This window comes from Salvelinus alpinus, chromosome 26 (assembly GCF_045679555.1).
Source record: "Salvelinus alpinus chromosome 26, SLU_Salpinus.1, whole genome shotgun sequence".
Taxonomy (NCBI): domain Eukaryota; kingdom Metazoa; phylum Chordata; class Actinopteri; order Salmoniformes; family Salmonidae; genus Salvelinus; species Salvelinus alpinus.
The window spans coordinates 45362802-45384268 of NC_092111.1; the positions used below are offsets into that span (position 1 = coordinate 45362802).

At 47.5% G+C, this 21467-nt stretch overlaps 1 protein-coding gene across 1 annotated transcript in view; it reads right to left on the reverse strand.

Moving 5' to 3' along the window:
- LOC139555351 (protein CBFA2T1-like) overlaps positions 1 to 21467 on the reverse strand; it is a 249960-nt gene that overhangs the window by 21637 nt on the left and 206856 nt on the right. The window contains exon 8 of the mRNA XM_071369068.1: positions 819 to 1014. Coding sequence (XP_071225169.1) covers positions 819 to 1014 — 196 coding nt within the window. The remainder of the gene's footprint in view (positions 1 to 818; positions 1015 to 21467) is intronic.

The following is a 21467-nucleotide window of genomic DNA, read 5'->3' on the forward strand; positions in this document are numbered from 1 at the left end:
GTAGATAGTTCTACCTGTAGTGTAGGTGTCCTGTCCTGTAGGACTGTCTGCTCTGGGTCCTGCTGGGTCCATTCTGATAACTGGTACTATTCTATAATGTAGATAGTTCTACCTGTAGTGTAGGTGTCCTGTCCTGTAGGACTCTGCTGTCTGCTCTGGGTCCTGCCGGGTCCATTCTGATAACTGGTACTATTCCATAATGTAGATAGTTCTACCTGTAGTGTAGGTGTCCTGTCCTGTAGGACTCTGCTGTCTGCTCTGGGTCCTGCTGGGTCCATTCTGATAACTGGTACTATTCTATAATGTAGATAGTTCTACCTGTAGTGTAGGTGTCCTGTCCTGTAGGACTCTGCTGTCTGCTCTGGGTCCTGCCGGGTCCATTCTGATAACTGGTACTATTCCATAATGTAGATAGTTCTACCTGTAGTGTAGGTGTCCTGTCCAGTAGGACTGTCTGCTCTGGGTCCTGCTGGGTCCATTCTGATAACTGGTACTATTCTATAATGTAGGTAGTTCTACCTGTAGTGTAGGTGTCCTGTCCTCTAGGACTCTGCTGTCTGCTCTGGGTCCTGCTGGGTCCATTCTGATAACTGGTACTATTCCATAATGTAGATAGTTCTACCTGTAGTGTAGGTGTCCTGTCCAGTAGGACTGTCTGCTCTGGGTCCTGCTGGGTCCATTCTGATAACTGGTACTATACTATAATGTAGATAGTTCTACCTGTAGTGTAGGTGTCCTGTCCTGTAGGACTGTCTGCTCTGGGTCCTGCTGGGTCCATTCTGATAACTGGTACTATACTATAATGTAGATAGTTCTACCTGTAGTGTAGGTGTCCTGTCCTGTAGGACTCTGCTGTCTGCTCTGGGTCCTGCTGGGTCCTTTCTTCAGGTCCTCCGCGTCGCTGTATCGTCTGATCCAGTAGTTAAGCTCCTCCCTGTCGGCCTCCTGGCAGCGCCGCAGCACGGTGAGAGAACGCCTCGTCTTCTCCACCATGTCCATGATGCAGTTCAGCAGCTGAGGAGGGGGAAGGTACTGTATCAGGAGGAAGATACTGTATCAGGGGGAAGGAACTGTATCAGGAGGAAGGTAATGTATCAGGGGGAAGGTACTGTATCAGGAGGAAGATACTGTATCGGGGGAAGGAACTGTATCAGGAGGAAGGTAATGTATCAGGAGGAAGGTACTGTATCAGGAGGAAGATACTGTATCAGGGGGAAGGAACTGTATCAGGAGGAAGGTAATGTATCAGGGGGAAGGTACTGTATCAGGAGGAAGATACTGTATCAGGGGGAAGGAACTGTATCAGGAGGAAGGTAATGTATCAGGGGGAAGGTACTGTATCAGGAGGCAGATACTGTATCGGGGGAAGGAACTGTATCAGGAGGAAGGTAATGTATTAGGGGGAAGGTACTGTATCAGGAGGAAGGTACTGTATCAGGGGGAAGGAACTGTATCAGGAGGAAGGTAATGTATCAGGGGGAAGGTACTGTATCAGGAGGAAGATACTGTATCAGGGGGAAGGAACTGTATCAGGAGGAAGGTAATGTATCAGGGGGAAGGTACTGTATCAGGAGGAAGGTACTGTATCAGGGGGATGGTACTATATCAGGAGGAAGGTACTGTTTCAGGAGGAAGGTACTGTATCAGGGGGAAGGTACTGTATCAAGGGGAAGGTACTGTATCAGGGGGGAGGTACTGTAACAGGAGGAAGGTACTGTATCAGGGGGAAGGTACTGTATCAGGAAGGTACTGTATCAGGGGAAGGTACTGTATCAGGAGGAAGATACTGTATCAGGAGGAAGGTACTGTATCAGGGGGAAGGTACTGTATCAGGGGGAAGGTACTGTATCAAGGGGAAGGTACTGTATCAGGAGGAAGGTACTGTTTCAGGGGGAAGGTACTGTATCAGGAGGAAGGTACTGTATCAGGGGGAAGGAACTGTATCAGGAGGAAGGTACTGTATCAAGGGGAAGGTACTGTATCAGGAGGAAGGTACTGTTTCAGGGGGAAGGTACTGTATCAGGAGGAAGGTACTGTATCAGGGGGAAGGAACTGTATCAGGAGGAAGGTAATGTATCAGGGGGAAGGTACTGTATCAGGAGGAAGGTACTGTATCAGGGGGAAGGAACTGTATCAGGAGGAAGGTAATGTATCAGGGGGAAGGTACTGTATCAGGGGGAAGGAACTGTATCAGGAGGAAGGTAATGTATCAGGGGGAACGTACTGTATCAGGAGGAAGGTATTGTATCAGGAGGAAGGTACTGTATCAGGAGGAAGATACTGTATCAGGGGGAAGGTACTGTATCAGGAGGAAGGTACTGTATCAGGAGGAAGGTATTGTATCAGGGGAAAGGTACTGTATCAGGGGGAAGGTACTGTATCAGGGGGAAGGTAATGTATCAGGGGGAAGGTACTGTATCAGGAGGAAGGTACTGTATCAGGGGGAAGGTACTGTATCAGGAGGAAGGTACTGTATCAGGGGGAAGGTACTGTATCAGGGGGAAGTTACTGTATCGGGGGAAGGAACTGTATCAGGAGGAAGGTAATGTATCAGGGGGAAGGTACTGTATCAGGAGGAAGGTACTGTATCAGGGGGAAGGAACTGTATCAGGAGGAAGGTAATGTATCAGGGGGAAGGTACTGTATCAGGAGGAAGATACTGTATCAGGGGGAAGGAACTGTATCAGGAAGAAGGTAATGTATCAGGGGGAAGGTACTGTATCAGGAGGCAGGTACTGTATCAGGAGGAAGATACTTTATCAGGGGGAAGGTACTGTATCAGGAGGAAGGTACTGTATCAGGAAGAAGGTATTGTATCAGGGGAAAGGTACTGTATCAGGGGAAGGTACTGTATCAGGGGGAAGGTACTGTATCAGGGGGAATGTACTGTATCAGGAGGAAGGTACTGTATCAGGGGGAAGGTACTGTATCAGGAGGAAGGTACTGTATCAGGGGGAAGGTACTGTATCAGGAGGAAGGTACTGTATCAGGGGGAATGTACTGTATCAGGAGGAAGGTACTGTATCAGGGGGAAGGTACTGTAATAGGGGGAAGGTACTGTATCAGGAGGAAGGTACTATATCAGGAGGAAGGTACTGTTTCAGGAGGAAGGTACTGTATCAGGGGGAAGGTACTGTATCACGGGGAAGGTACTGTATCAGGGGGGAGGTACTGTAACAGGAGGAAGGTACTGTATCAGGGGGAAGGTACTGTATCAGGAAGGTACTGTATCAGGGGAAGGTACTGTATCAGGAGGAAGATACTGTATCAGGAGGAAGGTACTGTTTCAGGGGGAAGGTACTGTATCAGGGGGAAGGTACTGTATCAGGAGGAAGGTAATGTATCAGGAGGAAGGTACTGTATCAGGGGGAAGGTACTGTATCAGGGGGAAGGTACTGTATCAGGGGGAAGGTACTGTATCAGGAAGGTACCGTATCAGGGGGAAAGTACTGTATCAGGAGGAAGGTACTGTATGTGGGGGAAGGTACTGTTTCAGGGGGAAGGTACTGTATCAGGGGGAAGGTAATGTATCAGGAGGAAGGTACTGTATCAGGGGGAAGGTACTGTATCAGGGGGAAGGTACTGTATCAGGGGGAATGTACTGTATCAGGAGGAAGGTACTGTATCAGGAGGAAGGTACTGTATCAGGAGGAAGGTACTGTATCAGGGGGACGGTACTGTATCAGGGGGAAGGTACTGTATCAGGCGGACGGTACTGTATCAGGGGGAAGGTACTGTATCAGGGGGAACGTAATGTATCAGGAGGAAGGTACTGTATCAGGGGGAAGGTACTGTATCAGGGGGAATGTACTGTATCAGGAAGGTACTGTATTAGGGGGGAGGTACTGTATCAGGGGGAAGGTACTGTATCAGGAAGGTACCGTATCAGGGGGAAAGTACTGTATCAGGAGGAAGGTACTGTATGTGGGGGAAGGTACTGTTTCAGGGGGAAGGTACTGTATCAGGGGGAAGGTAATGTATCAGGAGGAAGGTACTGTATCAGGGGGAAGGTACTGTATCAGGGGGAAGGTACTGTATAAGGGGGAATGTACTGTATCAGGAGGAAGGTACTGTATCAGGAGGAAGGTACTGTATCAGGAGGAAGGTACTGTATCAGGGGGACGGTACTGTATCAGGGGGAAGGTACTGTATCAGGGGGAAGGTTCTGTATCAGGAGGAAGGTACTGTATCAGGGGGAAGGTACTGTATCAGGGGGAAGTTACTGTATCGGGGGAAGGAACAGTATCAGGAGGAAGGTAATGTATCAGGGGGAAGGTACTGTATCAGGAGGAAGGTACTGTATCAGGGGGAAGGAACTGTATCAGGAGGAAGGTAATGTATCAGGGGGAAGGTACTGTATCAGGAGGAAGATACTGTATCAGGGGGAAGGAACTGTATCAGGAAGAAGGTAATGTATCAGGGGGAAGGTACTGTATCAGGAGGAAGGTACTGTATCAGGAGGAAGATACTTTATCAGGGGGAAGGTACTGTATCAGGAGGAAGGTACTGTATCAGGAGGAAGGTATTGTATCAGGGGAAAGGTACTGTATCAGGGGGAAGGTACTGTATCAGGGGGAAGGTACTGTATCAGGGGGAATGTACTGTATCAGGAGGAAGGTACTGTATCAGGGGGAAGGTACTGTATCAGGAGGAAGGTACTGTATCAGGGGGAAGGTACTGTATCAGGAGGAAGGTACTGTATCAGGGGGAATGTACTGTATCAGGAGGAAGGTACTGTATCAGGGGGAAGGTACTGTAATAGGGGGAAGGTACTGTATCAGGAGGAAGGTACTATATCAGGAGGAAGGTACTGTTTCAGGAGGAAGGTACTGTATCAGGGGGAAGGTACTGTATCACGGGGAAGGTACTGTATCAGGGGGGAGGTACTGTAACAGGAGGAAGGTACTGTATCAGGGGGAAGGTACTGTATCAGGAAGGTACTGTATCAGGGGGAAGGTACTGTATCAGGAGGAAGATACTGTATCAGGAGGAAGGTACTGTATCAGGGGGAAGGTACTGTATCAGGGGGAAGGTACTGTATCAAGGGGAAGGTACTGTATCAGGAGGAAGGTACTGTTTCAGGGGGAAGGTACTGTATCAGGGGGAAGGTACTGTATCAGGAGGAAGGTAATGTATCAGGAGGAAGGTACTGTATCAGGAGGAAGGTACTGTATCAGGGGGAAGGTACTGTATCAGGGGGAAGGTACTGTATCAGGGGGAAGGTACTGTATCAGGGGGAAGATACTGTATCAGGGGGAAGGTACTGTATCAGTGGGAATGTACTGTATCAGGAGGAAGGTACTGTATCAGGGGGAAGGTACTGTATCAGGGGGAAGGTACTGTATCAGGGGGAAGGTACTGTATCAGGAAGGTACCGTATCAGGGGGAAAGTACTGTATCAGGAGGAAGGTACTGTATGTGGGGGAAGGTACTGTTTCAGGGGGAAGGTACTGTATCAGGGGGAAGGTAATGTATCAGGAGGAAGGTACTGTATCAGGGGGAAGGTACTGTATCAGGGGGAAGGTACTGTATCAGGGGGAATGTACTGTATCAGGAGGAAGGTACTGTATCAGGAGGAAGGTACTGTATCAGGAGGAAGGTACTGTATCAGGGGGACGGTACTGTATCAGGGGGAAGGTACTGTATCAGGGGGACGGTACTGTATCAGGGGGAAGGTACTGTATCAGGGGGAACGTAATGTATCAGGAGGAAGGTACTGTATCAGGGGGAAGGTACTGTATCAGGGGGAATGTACTGTATCAGGAAGGTACTGTATCAGGGGGGAGGTACTGTGTCAGGGGGAAGGTACTGTATCAGGAAGGTACCGTATCAGGGGGAAAGTACTGTATCAGGAGGAAGGTACTGTATGTGGGGGAAGGTACTGTTTCAGGGGGAAGGTACTGTATCAGGGGGAAGGTAATGTATCAGGAGGAAGGTACTGTATCAGGGGGAAGGTACTGTATCAGGGGGAAGGTACTGTATCAGGGGGAATGTACTGTATCAGGAGGAAGGTACTGTATCAGGAGGAAGGTACTGTATCAGGAGGAAGGTACTGTATCAGGGGGACGGTACTGTATCAGGGGGAAGGTACTGTATCAGGGGGACGGTACTGTATCAGGGGGAAGGTACTGTATCAGGGGGAAGGTAATGTATCAGGAGGAAGGTACTGTATCAGGGGGAAGGTACTGTATCAGGGGGAATGTACTGTATCAGGAAGGTACTGTATCAGGGGGGAGGTACTGTATCAGGGGGAAGGTACTGTATCAGGAAGGTACTGAATCAGGGGGGAGGTACTGTATCAGGAGGAGGATAATGTATCAGGAGGAAGGTACTGTATCAGGGGGAAGGTACTGTATCAGGGGGAAGGTACTGTATCAAGTGGAATGTACTGTATCAGGAGGAAGGTACTGTTTCAGGGGGAAGGTACTGTATCAGGAGGAAGGTACTGTATCAGGGGGAAGGTACTGTATCAGGAGGAAGGTACTGTATCAGGGGGAAGGTACTGTATCAGGAGGAAGGTACTGTATCAGGGGGAATGTACTATATCAGGAGGAAGGTACTGTATCAGGGGGAAGGTACTGTAATAGGGGGAAGGTACTGTATCAGGAGGAAGGTACTGTATCAGGGGGAAGGTACTATATCAGGAGGAAGGTACTGTTTCAGGAGGAAGGTACTGTATCAGGGGGAAGGTACTGTATCACGGTACTGTATCACGGGGAAGGTACTGTATCAGGGGGGAGGTACTGTAACAGGAGGAAGGTACTGTATCAGGGGGAAGGTACTGTATCAGGAAGGTACTGTATCAGGGGAAGGTACTGTATCAGGAGGAAGATACTGTATCAGGAGGAAGGTACTGTATCAGGAGGAAGGTACTGTATCAGGAGGAAGGTACTGTATCAGGAGGAAGGTACTGTATCAGGAGGAAGGTACTGTATCAGGGGGAAGTACTGTATCAGGGGGAAGGTACTGTATCAGGGGGAAGGTGTCAGGGGGAAGGTACTGTATCAGGGGGAAGGTACTGTATCAGGGGGAAGGTACTGTATCAGGAGGAAGGTACTGTATCAGGGGGAAGGTACTGTATCAGGGGGAAGGTACTGTATCAGGGGGAAGGTACTGTATCAGGAAGGTACCGTATCAGGGGGAAGGTACTGTATCAGGAGGAAGGTACTGTATTTGGGGGAAGGTACTGTATCAGGGGGAAGGTACTGTATCAGGGGGAAGGTACTGTATTAGGAGGAAGATACTGTATCAGGAGGAAGGTACTGTATCAGGGGGAAGGTACTGTATCAGGGGGAAGGTAATGTATCAGGAGGAAGGTACTGTATCAGGGGGAAGGTACTGTATCAGGGGGAAGGTACTGTATCAGGGGGAAGGTACTGTATAGGAGGAAGGTACTGTAACAGGAGGAAGGTACTGTATCAGGAAGGTATTATATCAGGGGGAAGGTACTGTATCAGGAGGAAGGTACTGTATCAGGGGGAAGGTACTGTATGAGGGTGAAGGTAATGTATCAGGAGGAAGGTACTGTATCAGGAGGAAGGTAATGTAACAGGAGGAAGGTAATATATCAGGAAGGTACTATATCAGGAGGAATGTACTGTATCAGGGGGAAGGTACTGTATGAGGGGGAAGGTACTGTATCAGGAGAAAGGTACTGTATCAGGGGGAAGGTAATGTATCAGGAAGGTACTGTATCAGGGGGAAGGTACTGTATCAGGGGGAAGGTACTTTATCAGGAAGGTACTGTATCAGGGGAAGGTAATGTATCAGGAAGGTACTGTATCAGGAGGAAGGTACTGTATCAGGGGGATGGTAATATATCAGGGGGAAGGTACTGTATTAGGGGAAAGGTGCTGTATCAGGGGAAGGTACTGTATTAGGGGAAAGGTAATGTATCAGGAGGAAGGTACTGTATCAGGGGGAAGGTACTGTATCAGGGGGAAGATACTGTATCAGGAGGAAGGTACTGTATCAGGGAGAAGGTACTGTATCAGGAGGAAGGTACTGTATCAGGAGGAAGGTAATGTAACAGGAGGAAGGTAATATATCAGGAAGGTACTGTATCAGGGGGAAGGTACTGTATCAGGGGAAGGTAATGTATCAGGAAGGTACTGTATCAGGAGGAAGGTACTGTATCAGGGGGAAGGTAATGTATCAGGGGGAAGGTACTGTATCAGGGGGAAGGTGCTTTATCAGGAAGGTACTGTATCAGGGGAAGGTAATGTATCAGGGGGAAGGTACTGTATCAGGGGGAAGGTAATGTATCAGGAGGAAGGTACTGTATCAGGGGGAAGGTACTGTATCAGGGGGAAGGTACTGTATCAGGGGGAAGGTACTGTATAGGAGGAAGGTACTGTAACAGGAGGAAGGTACTGTATCAGGGGGAAGGTGCTTTATCAGGAAGGTACTGTATCAGGGGAAGGTAATGTATCAGGGGGAAGGTACTGTATCAGGGGGAAGGTAATGTATCAGGAGGAAGGTACTGTATCAGGGGGAAGGTACTGTATCAGGGGGAAGGTACTGTATCAGGGGGAAGGTACTGTATAGGAGGAAGGTACTGTAACAGGAGGAAGGTACTGTATCAGGAAGGTATTATATCAGGGGGAAGGTACTGTATCAGGAGGAAAGTACTGTATCAGGGGGCAGGTACTGTATGAGGGTGAAGGTAATGTATCAGGAGGAAGGTACTGTATCAGGAGGAAGGTAATGTAACAGGAGGAAGGTAATATATCAGGAAGGTACTATATCAGGAGGAAGGTACTGTATCAGGGGGAAGGTAATGTATCAGGAAGGTACTATATCAGGGGGAAAGTACTGTATGAGGGGGAAGGTACTGTATCAGGAGGAAGGTACTGTATCAGGGGGAAGGTAATGTATCAGGAAGGTACTGTATCAGGGGGAAGGTACTGTATCAGGGGGAAGGTACTTTATCAGGAAGGTACTGTATCAGGGGGAAGGTAATGTATCAGGAAGGTACTGTATCAGGAGGAAGGTACTGTATCAGGGGGATGGTAATATATCAGGGGGAAGGTACTGTATTAGGGGAAAGGTACTCTATCAGGGGAAGGTACTGTATTAGGGGAAAGGTACTGTATCAGGGGAAGGTACTGTATGAGGGTGAAGGTAATGTATCAGGAGGAAGGTACTGTATCAGGAGGAAGGTAATGTAATAGGAGGAAGGTAATATATCAGGAAGGTACTATATCAGGAGGAATGTACTGTATCAGGGGGAAGGTACTGTATGAGGGGGAAGGTACTGTATCAGGAGAAAGGTACTGTATCAGGGGGAAGGTAATGTATCAGGAAGGTACTGTATCAGGGGGAAGGTACTGTATCAGGGGGAAGGTACTTTATCAGGAAGGTACTGTATCAGGGGAAGGTAATGTATCAGGAAGGTACTGTATCAGGAGGAAGGTACTGTATCAGGGGGATGGTAATATATCAGGGGGAAGGTACTGTATTAGGGGAAAGGTGCTGTATCAGGGGAAGGTACTGTATTAGGGGAAAGGTAATGTATCAGGAGGAAGGTACTGTATCAGGGGGAAGGTACTGTATCAGGGGGAAGATACTGTATCAGGAGGAAGGTACTGTATCAGGGAGAAGGTACTGTATCAGGAGGAAGGTACTGTATCAGGAGGAAGGTAATGTAACAGGAGGAAGGTAATATATCAGGAAGGTACTGTATCAGGGGGAAGGTACTGTATCAGGGGAAGGTAATGTATCAGGAAGGTACTGTATCAGGAGGAAGGTACTGTATCAGGGGGAAGGTAATGTATCAGGGGGAAGGTACTGTATCAGGGGGAAGGTGCTTTATCAGGAAGGTACTGTATCAGGGGAAGGTAATGTATCAGGGGGAAGGTACTGTATCAGGGGGAAGGTAATGTATCAGGAGGAAGGTACTGTATCAGGGGGAAGGTACTGTATCAGGGGGAAGGTACTGTATCAGGGGGAAGGTACTGTATAGGAGGAAGGTACTGTAACAGGAGGAAGGTACTGTATCAGGGGGAAGGTGCTTTATCAGGAAGGTACTGTATCAGGGGAAGGTAATGTATCAGGGGGAAGGTACTGTATCAGGGGGAAGGTAATGTATCAGGAGGAAGGTACTGTATCAGGGGGAAGGTACTGTATCAGGGGGAAGGTACTGTATCAGGGGGAAGGTACTGTATAGGAGGAAGGTACTGTAACAGGAGGAAGGTACTGTATCAGGAAGGTATTATATCAGGGGGAAGGTACTGTATCAGGAGGAAAGTACTGTATCAGGGGGCAGGTACTGTATGAGGGTGAAGGTAATGTATCAGGAGGAAGGTACTGTATCAGGAGGAAGGTAATGTAACAGGAGGAAGGTAATATATCAGGAAGGTACTATATCAGGAGGAAGGTACTGTATCAGGGGGAAGGTAATGTATCAGGAAGGTACTATATCAGGGGGAAAGTACTGTATGAGGGGGAAGGTACTGTATCAGGAGGAAGGTACTGTATCAGGGGGAAGGTAATGTATCAGGAAGGTACTGTATCAGGGGGAAGGTACTGTATCAGGGGGAAGGTACTTTATCAGGAAGGTACTGTATCAGGGGGAAGATAATGTATCAGGAAGGTACTGTATCAGGAGGAAGGTACTGTATCAGGGGGATGGTAATATATCAGGGGGAAGGTACTGTATTAGGGGAAAGGTACTCTATCAGGGGAAGGTACTGTATTAGGGGAAAGGTACTGTATCAGGGGAAGGTACTGTATCAGGGGAAGATACTGTATCAGGGGGAAGGTACTGTATCAGGAGGAAGGTACTGTATCAGGGGGAAGATACTGTATCAGGGGGAAGATACTGTATCAGGAAGAAGGTACTGTATCAGGGAGAAGGTACTGTATCAGGAGGAAGGTACTGTATCAGGAGGAAGGTAATGTAACAGGAGGAAGGTAATATATCAGGAAGGTACTATATCAGGAGGAAGGTACTGTATCAGGGGAAGGTAATGTATCAGGAAGGTACTGTATCAGGAGGAAGGTACTGTATCAGGGGGAAGGTGCTTTATCAGGAAGGTACTGTATCAGGGGGAAGGTACTGTATCAGGGGGAAGGTGCTTTATCAGGAAGGTACTGTATCAGGGGAAGGTAATGTATCAGGAAGGTACTGTATCAGGAGGAAGGTACTGTATCATGGGGATGGTAATGTATCAGGGGGAAGGTACTGTATTAGGGGAAAGGTACTGTATCAGGGGAAGGTACTGTATCAGGGGAAGGTACTGTATCAGGGGAAGGTACTGTATCAGGGGAAGGTACTGTATCAGGGGGGAGGTATTGTATCAGGGGGAAGGTACTGTATTAGGAGGAAGGTACTGTATCAGGAGGAAGGTAATGTAACAGGAGGAAGGTAATATATCAGGAAGGTACTATATCAGGAGGAAAGTACTGTATCAGGGGAAGGTAATGTATCAGGAAGGTACTGTATCAGGAGGAAGGTACTGTATCAGGAGGAAGGTACTGTATCAGGAAGGTATTATATCAGGGGGAAGGTACTGTATCAGGAGGAAGGTACTGTATCAGGGGGAAGGTACTGTATGAGGGTGAAGGTAATGTATCAGGAGGAAGGTACTGTATCAGGAGGAAGGTAATGTAACAGGAGGAAGGTAATATATCAGGAAGGTACTATATCAGGAGGAATGTACTGTATCAGGGGGAAGGTACTGTATGAGGGGGAAGGTACTGTATCAGGAGAAAGGTACTGTATCAGGGGGAAGGTAATGTATCAGGAAGGTACTGTATCAGGGGGAAGGTACTGTATCAGGGGGAAGGTACTTTATCAGGAAGGTACTGTATCAGGGGAAGGTAATGTATCAGGAAGGTACTGTATCAGGAGGAAGGTACTGTATCAGGGGGATGGTAATATATCAGGGGGAAGGTACTGTATTAGGGGAAAGGTGCTGTATCAGGGGAAGGTACTGTATTAGGGGAAAGGTAATGTATCAGGAGGAAGGTACTGTATCAGGGGGAAAGTACTGTATCAGGGGGAAGATACTGTATCAGGAGGAAGGTACTGTATCAGGGAGAAGGTACTGTATCAGGAGGAAGGTACTGTATCAGGAGGAAGGTAATGTAACAGGAGGAAGGTAATGTATCAGGAAGGTACTGTATCAGGAGGAAGGTACTGTTTCAGGGGGAAGGTACTGTATCAGGAGGAAGGTACTGTATCAGGGGGAAGGTACTGTATCAGGAGGAAGGTACTGTATCAGGGGGAAGGTACTGTATCAGGAGGAAGGTACTGTATCAGGGGGAATGTACTATATCAGGAGGAAGGTACTGTATCAGGGGGAAGGTACTGTAATAGGGGGAAGGTACTGTATCAGGAGGAAGGTACTGTATCAGGGGGAAGGTACTATATCAGGAGGAAGGTACTGTTTCAGGAGGAAGGTACTGTATCAGGGGGAAGGTACTGTATCACGGTACTGTATCACGGGGAAGGTACTGTATCAGGGGGGAGGTACTGTAACAGGAGGAAGGTACTGTATCAGGGGGAAGGTACTGTATCAGGAAGGTACTGTATCAGGGGAAGGTACTGTATCAGGAGGAAGATACTGTATCAGGAGGAAGGTACTGTATCAGGAGGAAGGTACTGTATCAGGAGGAAGGTACTGTATCAGGAGGAAGGTACTGTATCAGGAGGAAGGTACTGTATCAGGGGGAAGTACTGTATCAGGGGGAAGGTACTGTATCAGGGGGAAGGTGTCAGGGGGAAGGTACTGTATCAGGGGGAAGGTACTGTATCAGGGGGAAGGTACTGTATCAGGAGGAAGGTACTGTATCAGGGGGAAGGTACTGTATCAGGGGGAAGGTACTGTATCAGGGGGAAGGTACTGTATCAGGAAGGTACCGTATCAGGGGGAAGGTACTGTATCAGGAGGAAGGTACTGTATTTGGGGGAAGGTACTGTATCAGGGGGAAGGTACTGTATCAGGGGGAAGGTACTGTATTAGGAGGAAGATACTGTATCAGGAGGAAGGTACTGTATCAGGGGGAAGGTACTGTATCAGGGGGAAGGTAATGTATCAGGAGGAAGGTACTGTATCAGGGGGAAGGTACTGTATCAGGGGGAAGGTACTGTATCAGGGAGAAGGTACTGTATAGGAGGAAGGTACTGTAACAGGAGGAAGGTACTGTATCAGGAAGGTATTATATCAGGGGGAAGGTACTGTATCAGGAGGAAGGTACTGTATCAGGGGGAAGGTACTGTATGAGGGTGAAGGTAATGTATCAGGAGGAAGGTACTGTATCAGGAGGAAGGTAATGTAACAGGAGGAAGGTAATATATCAGGAAGGTACTATATCAGGAGGAATGTACTGTATCAGGGGGAAGGTACTGTATGAGGGGGAAGGTACTGTATCAGGAGAAAGGTACTGTATCAGGGGGAAGGTAATGTATCAGGAAGGTACTGTATCAGGGGGAAGGTACTGTATCAGGGGGAAGGTACTTTATCAGGAAGGTACTGTATCAGGGGAAGGTAATGTATCAGGAAGGTACTGTATCAGGAGGAAGGTACTGTATCAGGGGGATGGTAATATATCAGGGGGAAGGTACTGTATTAGGGGAAAGGTGCTGTATCAGGGGAAGGTACTGTATTAGGGGAAAGGTAATGTATCAGGAGGAAGGTACTGTATCAGGGGGAAGGTACTGTATCAGGGGGAAGATACTGTATCAGGAGGAAGGTACTGTATCAGGGAGAAGGTACTGTATCAGGAGGAAGGTACTGTATCGGGAGGAAGGTAATGTAACAGGAGGAAGGTAATATATCAGGAAGGTACTGTATCAGGGGGAAGGTACTGTATCAGGGGAAGGTAATGTATCAGGAAGGTACTGTATCAGGAGGAAGGTACTGTATCAGGGGGAAGGTAATGTATCAGGGGGAAGGTACTGTATCAGGGGGAAGGTGCTTTATCAGGAAGGTACTGTATCAGGGGAAGGTAATGTATCAGGGGGAAGGTACTGTATCAGGGGGAAGGTAATGTATCAGGAGGAAGGTACTGTATCAGGGGGAAGGTACTGTATCAGGGGGAAGGTACTGTATCAGGGGGAAGGTACTGTATAGGAGGAAGGTACTGTAACAGGAGGAAGGTACTGTATCAGGAAGGTATTATATCAGGGGGAAGGTACTGTATCAGGAGGAAAGTACTGTATCAGGGGGAAGGTACTGTATGAGGGTGAAGGTAATGTATCAGGAGGAAGGTACTGTATCAGGAGGAAGGTAATGTAACAGGAGGAAGGTAATATATCAGGAAGGTACTATATCAGGAGGAAGGTACTGTATCAGGGGGAAGGTAATGTATCAGGAAGGTACTATATCAGGGGGAAAGTACTGTATGAGGGGGAAGGTACTGTATCAGGAGGAAGGTACTGTATCAGGGGGAAGGTAATGTATCAGGAAGGTACTGTATCAGGGGGAAGGTACTGTATCAGGGGGAAGGTACTTTATCAGGAAGGTACTGTATCAGGGGAAGGTAATGTATCAGGAAGGTACTGTATCAGGAGGAAGGTACTGTATCAGGGGGATGGTAATATATCAGGGGGAAGGTACTGTATTAGGGGAAAGGTACTCTATCAGGGGAAGGTACTGTATTAGGGGAAAGGTACTGTATCAGGGGAAGGTACTGTATCAGGGGAAGATACTGTATCAGGGGGAAGGTACTGTATCAGGAGGAAGGTACTGTATCAGGGGGAAGATACTGTATCAGGGGGAAGATACTGTATCAGGAAGAAGGTACTGTATCAGGGAGAAGGTACTGTATCAGGAGGAAGGTACTGTATCAGGAGGAAGGTAATGTAACAGGAGGAAGGTAATATATCAGGAAGGTACTATATCAGGAGGAAGGTACTGTATCAGGGGAAGGTAATGTATCAGGAAGGTACTGTATCAGGAGGAAGGTACTGTATCAGGGGGAAGGTGCTTTATCAGGAAGGTACTGTATCAGGGGGAAGGTACTGTATCAGGGGGAAGGTGCTTTATCAGGAAGGTACTGTATCAGGGGAAGGTAATGTATCAGGAAGGTACTGTATCAGGAGGAAGGTACTGTATCATGGGGATGGTAATGTATCAGGGGGAAGGTACTGTATTAGGGGAAAGGTACTGTATCAGGGGAAGGTACTGTATCAGGGGAAGGTACTGTATCAGGGGAAGGTACTGTATCAGGGGAAGGTACTGTATCAGGGGGGAGGTATTGTATCAGGGGGAAGGTACTGTATTAGGAGGAAGGTACTGTATCAGGAGGAAGGTAATGTAACAGGAGGAAGGTAATATATCAGGAAGGTACTATATCAGGAGGAAAGTACTGTATCAGGGGAAGGTAATGTATCAGGAAGGTACTGTATCAGGAGGAAGGTACTGTATCAGGGGGAAGGTACTGTATCAGGAAGGTATTATATCAGGGGGAAGGTACTGTATCAGGAGGAAGGTACTGTATCAGGGGGAAGGTACTGTATGAGGGTGAAGGTAATGTATCAGGAGGAAGGTACTGTATCAGGAGGAAGGTAATGTAACAGGAGGAAGGTAATATATCAGGAAGGTACTATATCAGGAGGAATGTACTGTATCAGGGGGAAGGTACTGTATGAGGGGGAAGGTACTGTATCAGGAGAAAGGTACTGTATCAGGGGGAAGGTAATGTATCAGGAAGGTACTGTATCAGGGGGAAGGTACTGTATCAGGGGGAAGGTACTTTATCAGGAAGGTACTGTATCAGGGGAAGGTAATGTATCAGGAAGGTACTGTATCAGGAGGAAGGTACTGTATCAGGGGGATGGTAATATATCAGGGGGAAGGTACTGTATTAGGGGAAAGGTGCTGTATCAGGGGAAGGTACTGTATTAGGGGAAAGGTAATGTATCAGGAGGAAGGTACTGTATCAGGGGGAAAGTACTGTATCAGGGGGAAGATACTGTATCAGGAGGAAGGTACTGTATCAGGGAGAAGGTACTGTATCAGGAGGAAGGTACTGTATCAGGAGGAAGGTAATGTAACAGGAGGAAGGTAATATATCAGGAAGGTACTGTATCAGGGGGAAGGTACTGTATCAGGGGAAGGTAATGTATCAGGAAGGTACTGTATCAGGAGGAAGGTACTGTATCAGGGGGAAGGTAATGTATCAGGGGGAAGGTACTGTATCAGGGGGAAGGTGCTTTATCAGGAAGGTACTGTATCAGGGGAAGGTAATGTATCAGGGGGAAGGTACTGTATCAGGGGGAAGGTAATGTATCAGGAGGAAGGTACTGTATCAGGGGGAAGGTACTGTATCAGGGGGAAGGTACTGTATCAGGGGGAAGGTACTGTATAGGAGGAAGGTACTGTAACAGGAGGAAGGTACTGTATCAGGAAGGTATTATATCAGGGGGAAGGTACTGTATCAGGAGGAAAGTACTGTATCAGGGGGAAGGTACTGTATGAGGGTGAAGGTAATGTATCAGGAGGAAGGTACTGTATCAGGAGGAAGGTAATGTAACAGGAGGAAGGTAATATATCAGGAAGGTACTATATCAGGAGGAAGGTACTGTATCAGGGGGAAGGTAATGTATCAGGAAGGTACTATATCAGGGGGAAAGTACTGTATGAGGGGGAAGGTACTGTATCAGGAGGAAGGTACTGTATCAGGGGGAAGGTAATGTATCAGGAAGGTACTGTATCAGGGGGAAGGTACTGTATCAGGGGGAAGGTACTTTATCAGGAAGGTACTGTATCAGGGGAAGGTAATGTATCAGGAAGGTACTGTATCAGGAGGAAGGTACTGTATCAGGGGGATGGTAATATATCAGGGGGAAGGTACTGTATTAGGGGAAAGGTACTCTATCAGGGGAAGGTACTGTATTAGGGGAAAGGTACTGTATCAGGGGAAGGTACTGTATCAGGGGAAGATACTGTATCAGGGGGAAGGTACACTATCAGGAGGAAGGTACTGTATCAGGGGGAAGATACTGTATCAGGGGGAAGATACTGTATCAGGAAGAAGGTACTGTATCAGGGAGAAGGCACTGTATCAGGAGGAAGGTACTGTATCAGGAGGAAGGTAATGTAACAGGAGGAAGGTAATATATCAGGAAGGTACTATATCAGGAGGAAGGTACTGTATCAGGGGAAGGTAATGTATCAGGAAGGTACTGTATCAGGAGGAAGGTACTGTATCAGGGGGAAGGTGCTTTATCAGGAAGGTACTGTATCAGGGGGAAGGTACTGTATCAGGGGGAAGGTGCTTTATCAGGAAGGTACTGTATCAGGGGAAGGTAATGTATCAGGAAGGTACTGTATCAGGAGGAAGGTACTGTATCATGGGGATGGTAATGTATCAGGGGGAAGGTACTGTATTAGGGGAAAGGTACTGTATCAGGGGAAGGTACTGTATCAGGGGAAGGTACTGTATCAGGGGAAGGTACTGTATCAGGGGAAGGTACTGTATCAGGGGGAAGGTATTGTATCAGGGGGAAGGTACTGTATTAGGAGGAAGGTACTGTATCAGGAGGAAGGTAATGTAACAGGAGGAAGGTAATATATCAGGAAGGTACTATATCAGGAGGAAAGTACTGTATCAGGGGAAGGTAATGTATCAGGAAGGTACTGTATCAGGAGGAAGGTACTGTATCAGGGGGAAGGTAATGTATCAGGAAGGTACTGTATCAGGGGGAAGGTACTGTATCAGGGGGAAGGTGCTTTATCAGGAAGGTACTGTATCAGGGGAAGGTAATGTATCAGGAAGGTACTGTATCAGGAGGAAGGTACTGTATCATGGGGATGGTAATGTATCAGGGGGAAGGTACTGTATAAGGGGAAAGGTACTGTATCAGGGGAAGGTACTGTATCAGGGGAAGGTACTGTATCAGGGGAAGGTACTGTATCAGGGGGAAGGTATTGTATCAGGGGGAAGGTACTGTATTAGGGGGAAGGTACTGTATCAGGGGGAAGGTACTGTATCAGGGGGAAGATACTGTATCAGGAGGAAGGTACTGTATCAGGGGGAAGGTTCTGTATCAGGAGGAAGGTACTGTATCAGGAGGAAGGTACTGTATCAGGGGGAAGGTACTGTATTAGGAGGAAGGTTACTGTATCAGGGGGAAGGTACTGTATCAGGGGGAAGGTACTATATCAGGAGGAAGGTACTGTATCAGGGGGAAGGTACTTTATCAGGAAGGTTCTGTATCAGGGGAAGGTAATGTATCAGGAAGGTACTGTATCAGGAGGTAGGTACTGTATCAGGAGGTAGGTACTGTATCAGTGGGATGGTAATATATCAGGGGGAAGGTACTGTATTAGGGGAAAGGTACTGTATCAGGGGAAGGTACTGTATTAGGGGAAAGGTACTGTATCAGGGGAGGGTACTGTATCAGGGGAAGATACTGTATCAGCGGGAAGGTACTGTATCAGGGGGAAGATACTGTATCAGGAGGAAGGTACTGTATCAGGGGGAAGGTACTGTATCAGGGGGAAGATACTGTATCAGGAGGAAGGTACTGTATCAGGGAGAAGGTACTGTATCAGGAGGAAGGTACTGTATCAGGAGGAAGGTAATGTAACAGGAGGAAGGTAATATATCAGGAAGGTACTATATCAGGAGGAAGGTACTGTATCAGGGGAAGGTAATGTATCAGGAAGGTACTGTATCAGGAGGAAGGTACTGTATCAGGGGGAAGGTAATGTATCAGGAAGGTACTGTATCAGGGGAAGGTAATGTATCAGGGGAAGGTAATGTATCAGGAAGGTACTGTATCAGGAGGAAGGTACTGTATCACGGGGATGGTAATGTATCAGGGGGAAGGTACTGTATTAGGGGAAAGGTACTGTATCAGGGTAAGGTACTGTATCAGGGGAAGGTACTGTATCAGGGGGAAGGTACTGTATCAGGGGGAAGGTACTGTATCAGGGGGAAGGTACTGTATCAGGGGGAAGATACTGTATCAGGGGGAAGATACTGTATCAGGAGGAAGGTACTGTATCAGCGGGAAGGTACTGTATCAGGAGGAAGGTACTGTATCAGGAGGAAGGTACTGTATCAGGGGGAAGGTACTGTATTAGGAGGAAGGTACTGTATCAGGGGGAAGGTACTGTATCAGGGGGAAGGTACTATATCAGGAGGAAGGTACTGTTTCAGGAGGAAGGTACAGTATCAGGAAGGTACTGTATCAGGGGGAAGGTAATGTATCAGGAAGGTACTGTATCAGGAGGAAGGTACTGTATCAGGGGGATGGTAATGTATCAGGGGGAAGATACTGTATTAGGGGAAAGGTACTGTATCAGGGGAAGGTACTGTATCAGGGGGAAGGTACTGTATCAGGAGGAAGGTACTGTATCAGGGGGAAGGTACTGTATCAGGAGGAAAGTACTGTATCAGGAGGAAGGTATTGTAACAGGAGGAAGGTAATATATCAGGAAGGTACTATATCAGGAGGAAGGTACTGTATCAGGGGGAAGGTAATGTATCAGGAAGGTACTATATCAGGGGAAGGTAATGTATCAGGAAGGTACTGTATCAGGAGGAAGGTACTGTATCAGGGGGAAGGTAATGTATCAGGAAGGTACTGTATCAGGGGGAAGGTACTGTATCAGGGGGAAGGTGATTTATCAGGAAGGTACTGTATCAGGGGAAGGTAATGTATCAGGAAGGTACTGTATCAGGGGGATGGTAATGTATCAGGGGGAAGGTACTGTATCAGGGGGAAGGTACTGTATCAGGAGGAAGGTACTGTATCAGGAGGAAGGTACTGTATCAGGGGGAAGGTACTGTATCATGGGGAAGATACTGTATCAGGAGGAAGGTACTGTATCAGGGGGAAGGTACTGTATCTGGAGGAAGGTACTGTATCAGGAGGAAGGTACTGTATCAGGGGGAAGGTACTATATCAGGGGGAAGGTAATGTATCAGGGGGAAGGTACTGTATTAGGGGGAAGGTACTGTATCAGGGGGAAGGTACTGTATCAGGGGGAAGGTACTGTATCAGGAGGAAGGTACTGTATCAGGGGGAAGGTACTATATCAGGGGGAAGGTACTGTATCAGGGGGAAGGTACTGTATTAGGGGGAAGGTACTGTATCAGGGGGAAGGTAATGTATCAGGGGGAAGGTACTGTATTAGGGGGAAGGTACTGTATCAGGAGGAAGGTACTGTATCAGGGGGAAGGTACTATATCAAGAGGAAGGTTCTGTTTCAGGAGGAAGGTACTGTATCATGGGGAAGGTACTGTATCAGGAAGGTACTATATCAAGAGGAAGGTTCTGTATCAGGGGGAAGGTACTGTATCAGGAGGAAGGTACTGTATCAGGAAGGTACTGTATCAGGGGTAAGGTAATGTATCAGGGGGAAGGTACTGTATCAGGGGAAGGTACTGTATCAGGAGGAAGGTAATGTATCAGGGGGAAGGTACTGAGTGAAGCACACAACTCCTATAAAACTCTCATTAATACCCTATACAATACACAGCGCAAAAACTAGAAATAACCATGAAAAATGGCCACCCCGTGTAGTTACGTATCAAAATAATGCAGGCGTGTGCAGCACTGCAATTACTACAATTTGAGTCATTTAGCAGACGCTCTTATCCAGAGCCACTATATACTTGTCTCAAGTACGCGGTATGGCCATTGTGTCTTTGCGTTCTATACAAACTGTATAAATGAGTCTTTATTGGCGCTCTCTCACACTGCACTGTAACCTGTAGATAGCCAAGCCTCCTGCCTGATGCTGCGGCGTGTCTGTCTGTTACGTGTACAGTATGTACACGTGTTTTTTATGCTGCAAAAACGAATTGCATGCACATATTTGGCTACCTAACACACACATAGTGTACTGCCTCTTCTTCAACTCACATGTACCAGCACACTCTACAAGCCACACAGATACAGACACAGATACAGGTACAGGTACAGACACAGACACAGGTACAGGTACAGGTACAGGTACAGATACAGACACAGGTACAGGTACAGGTACAGATACAGACACAGGTACAGGTACAGACACAGGTACAGGTACAGGTAGAGGTACAGGTACAGGTACAGACACAGGTACAGGTAGAGGTACAGGTACAGACACAGGTACAGGTACAGGTAGAGGTAGAGGTACAGGTACAGGTACAGACACAGATACAGATACAGGTACAGGTACAGGTACAGGTAGAGGTAGAGCTACAGGTAGAGCTACAGCTACAGGTACAGGTACAGGTACAGACACAGGTAGAGGTACAGGTACAGGTACAGATACAGACACAGACACAGGTACAGGTACAGGTACAGGTACAGATACAGACACAGGTACAGGTACAGACACAGGTACAGGTACAGGTAGAGGTACAGGTACAGGTACAGACACAGGTACAGGTAGAGGTACAGGTACAGACACAGGTACAGGTACAGGTAGAGGTAGAGGTACAGGTACAGACACAGATACAGATACAGATACAGGTACAGGTACAAGTACAGGTAGAGGTAGAGCTACAGGTAGAGCTAC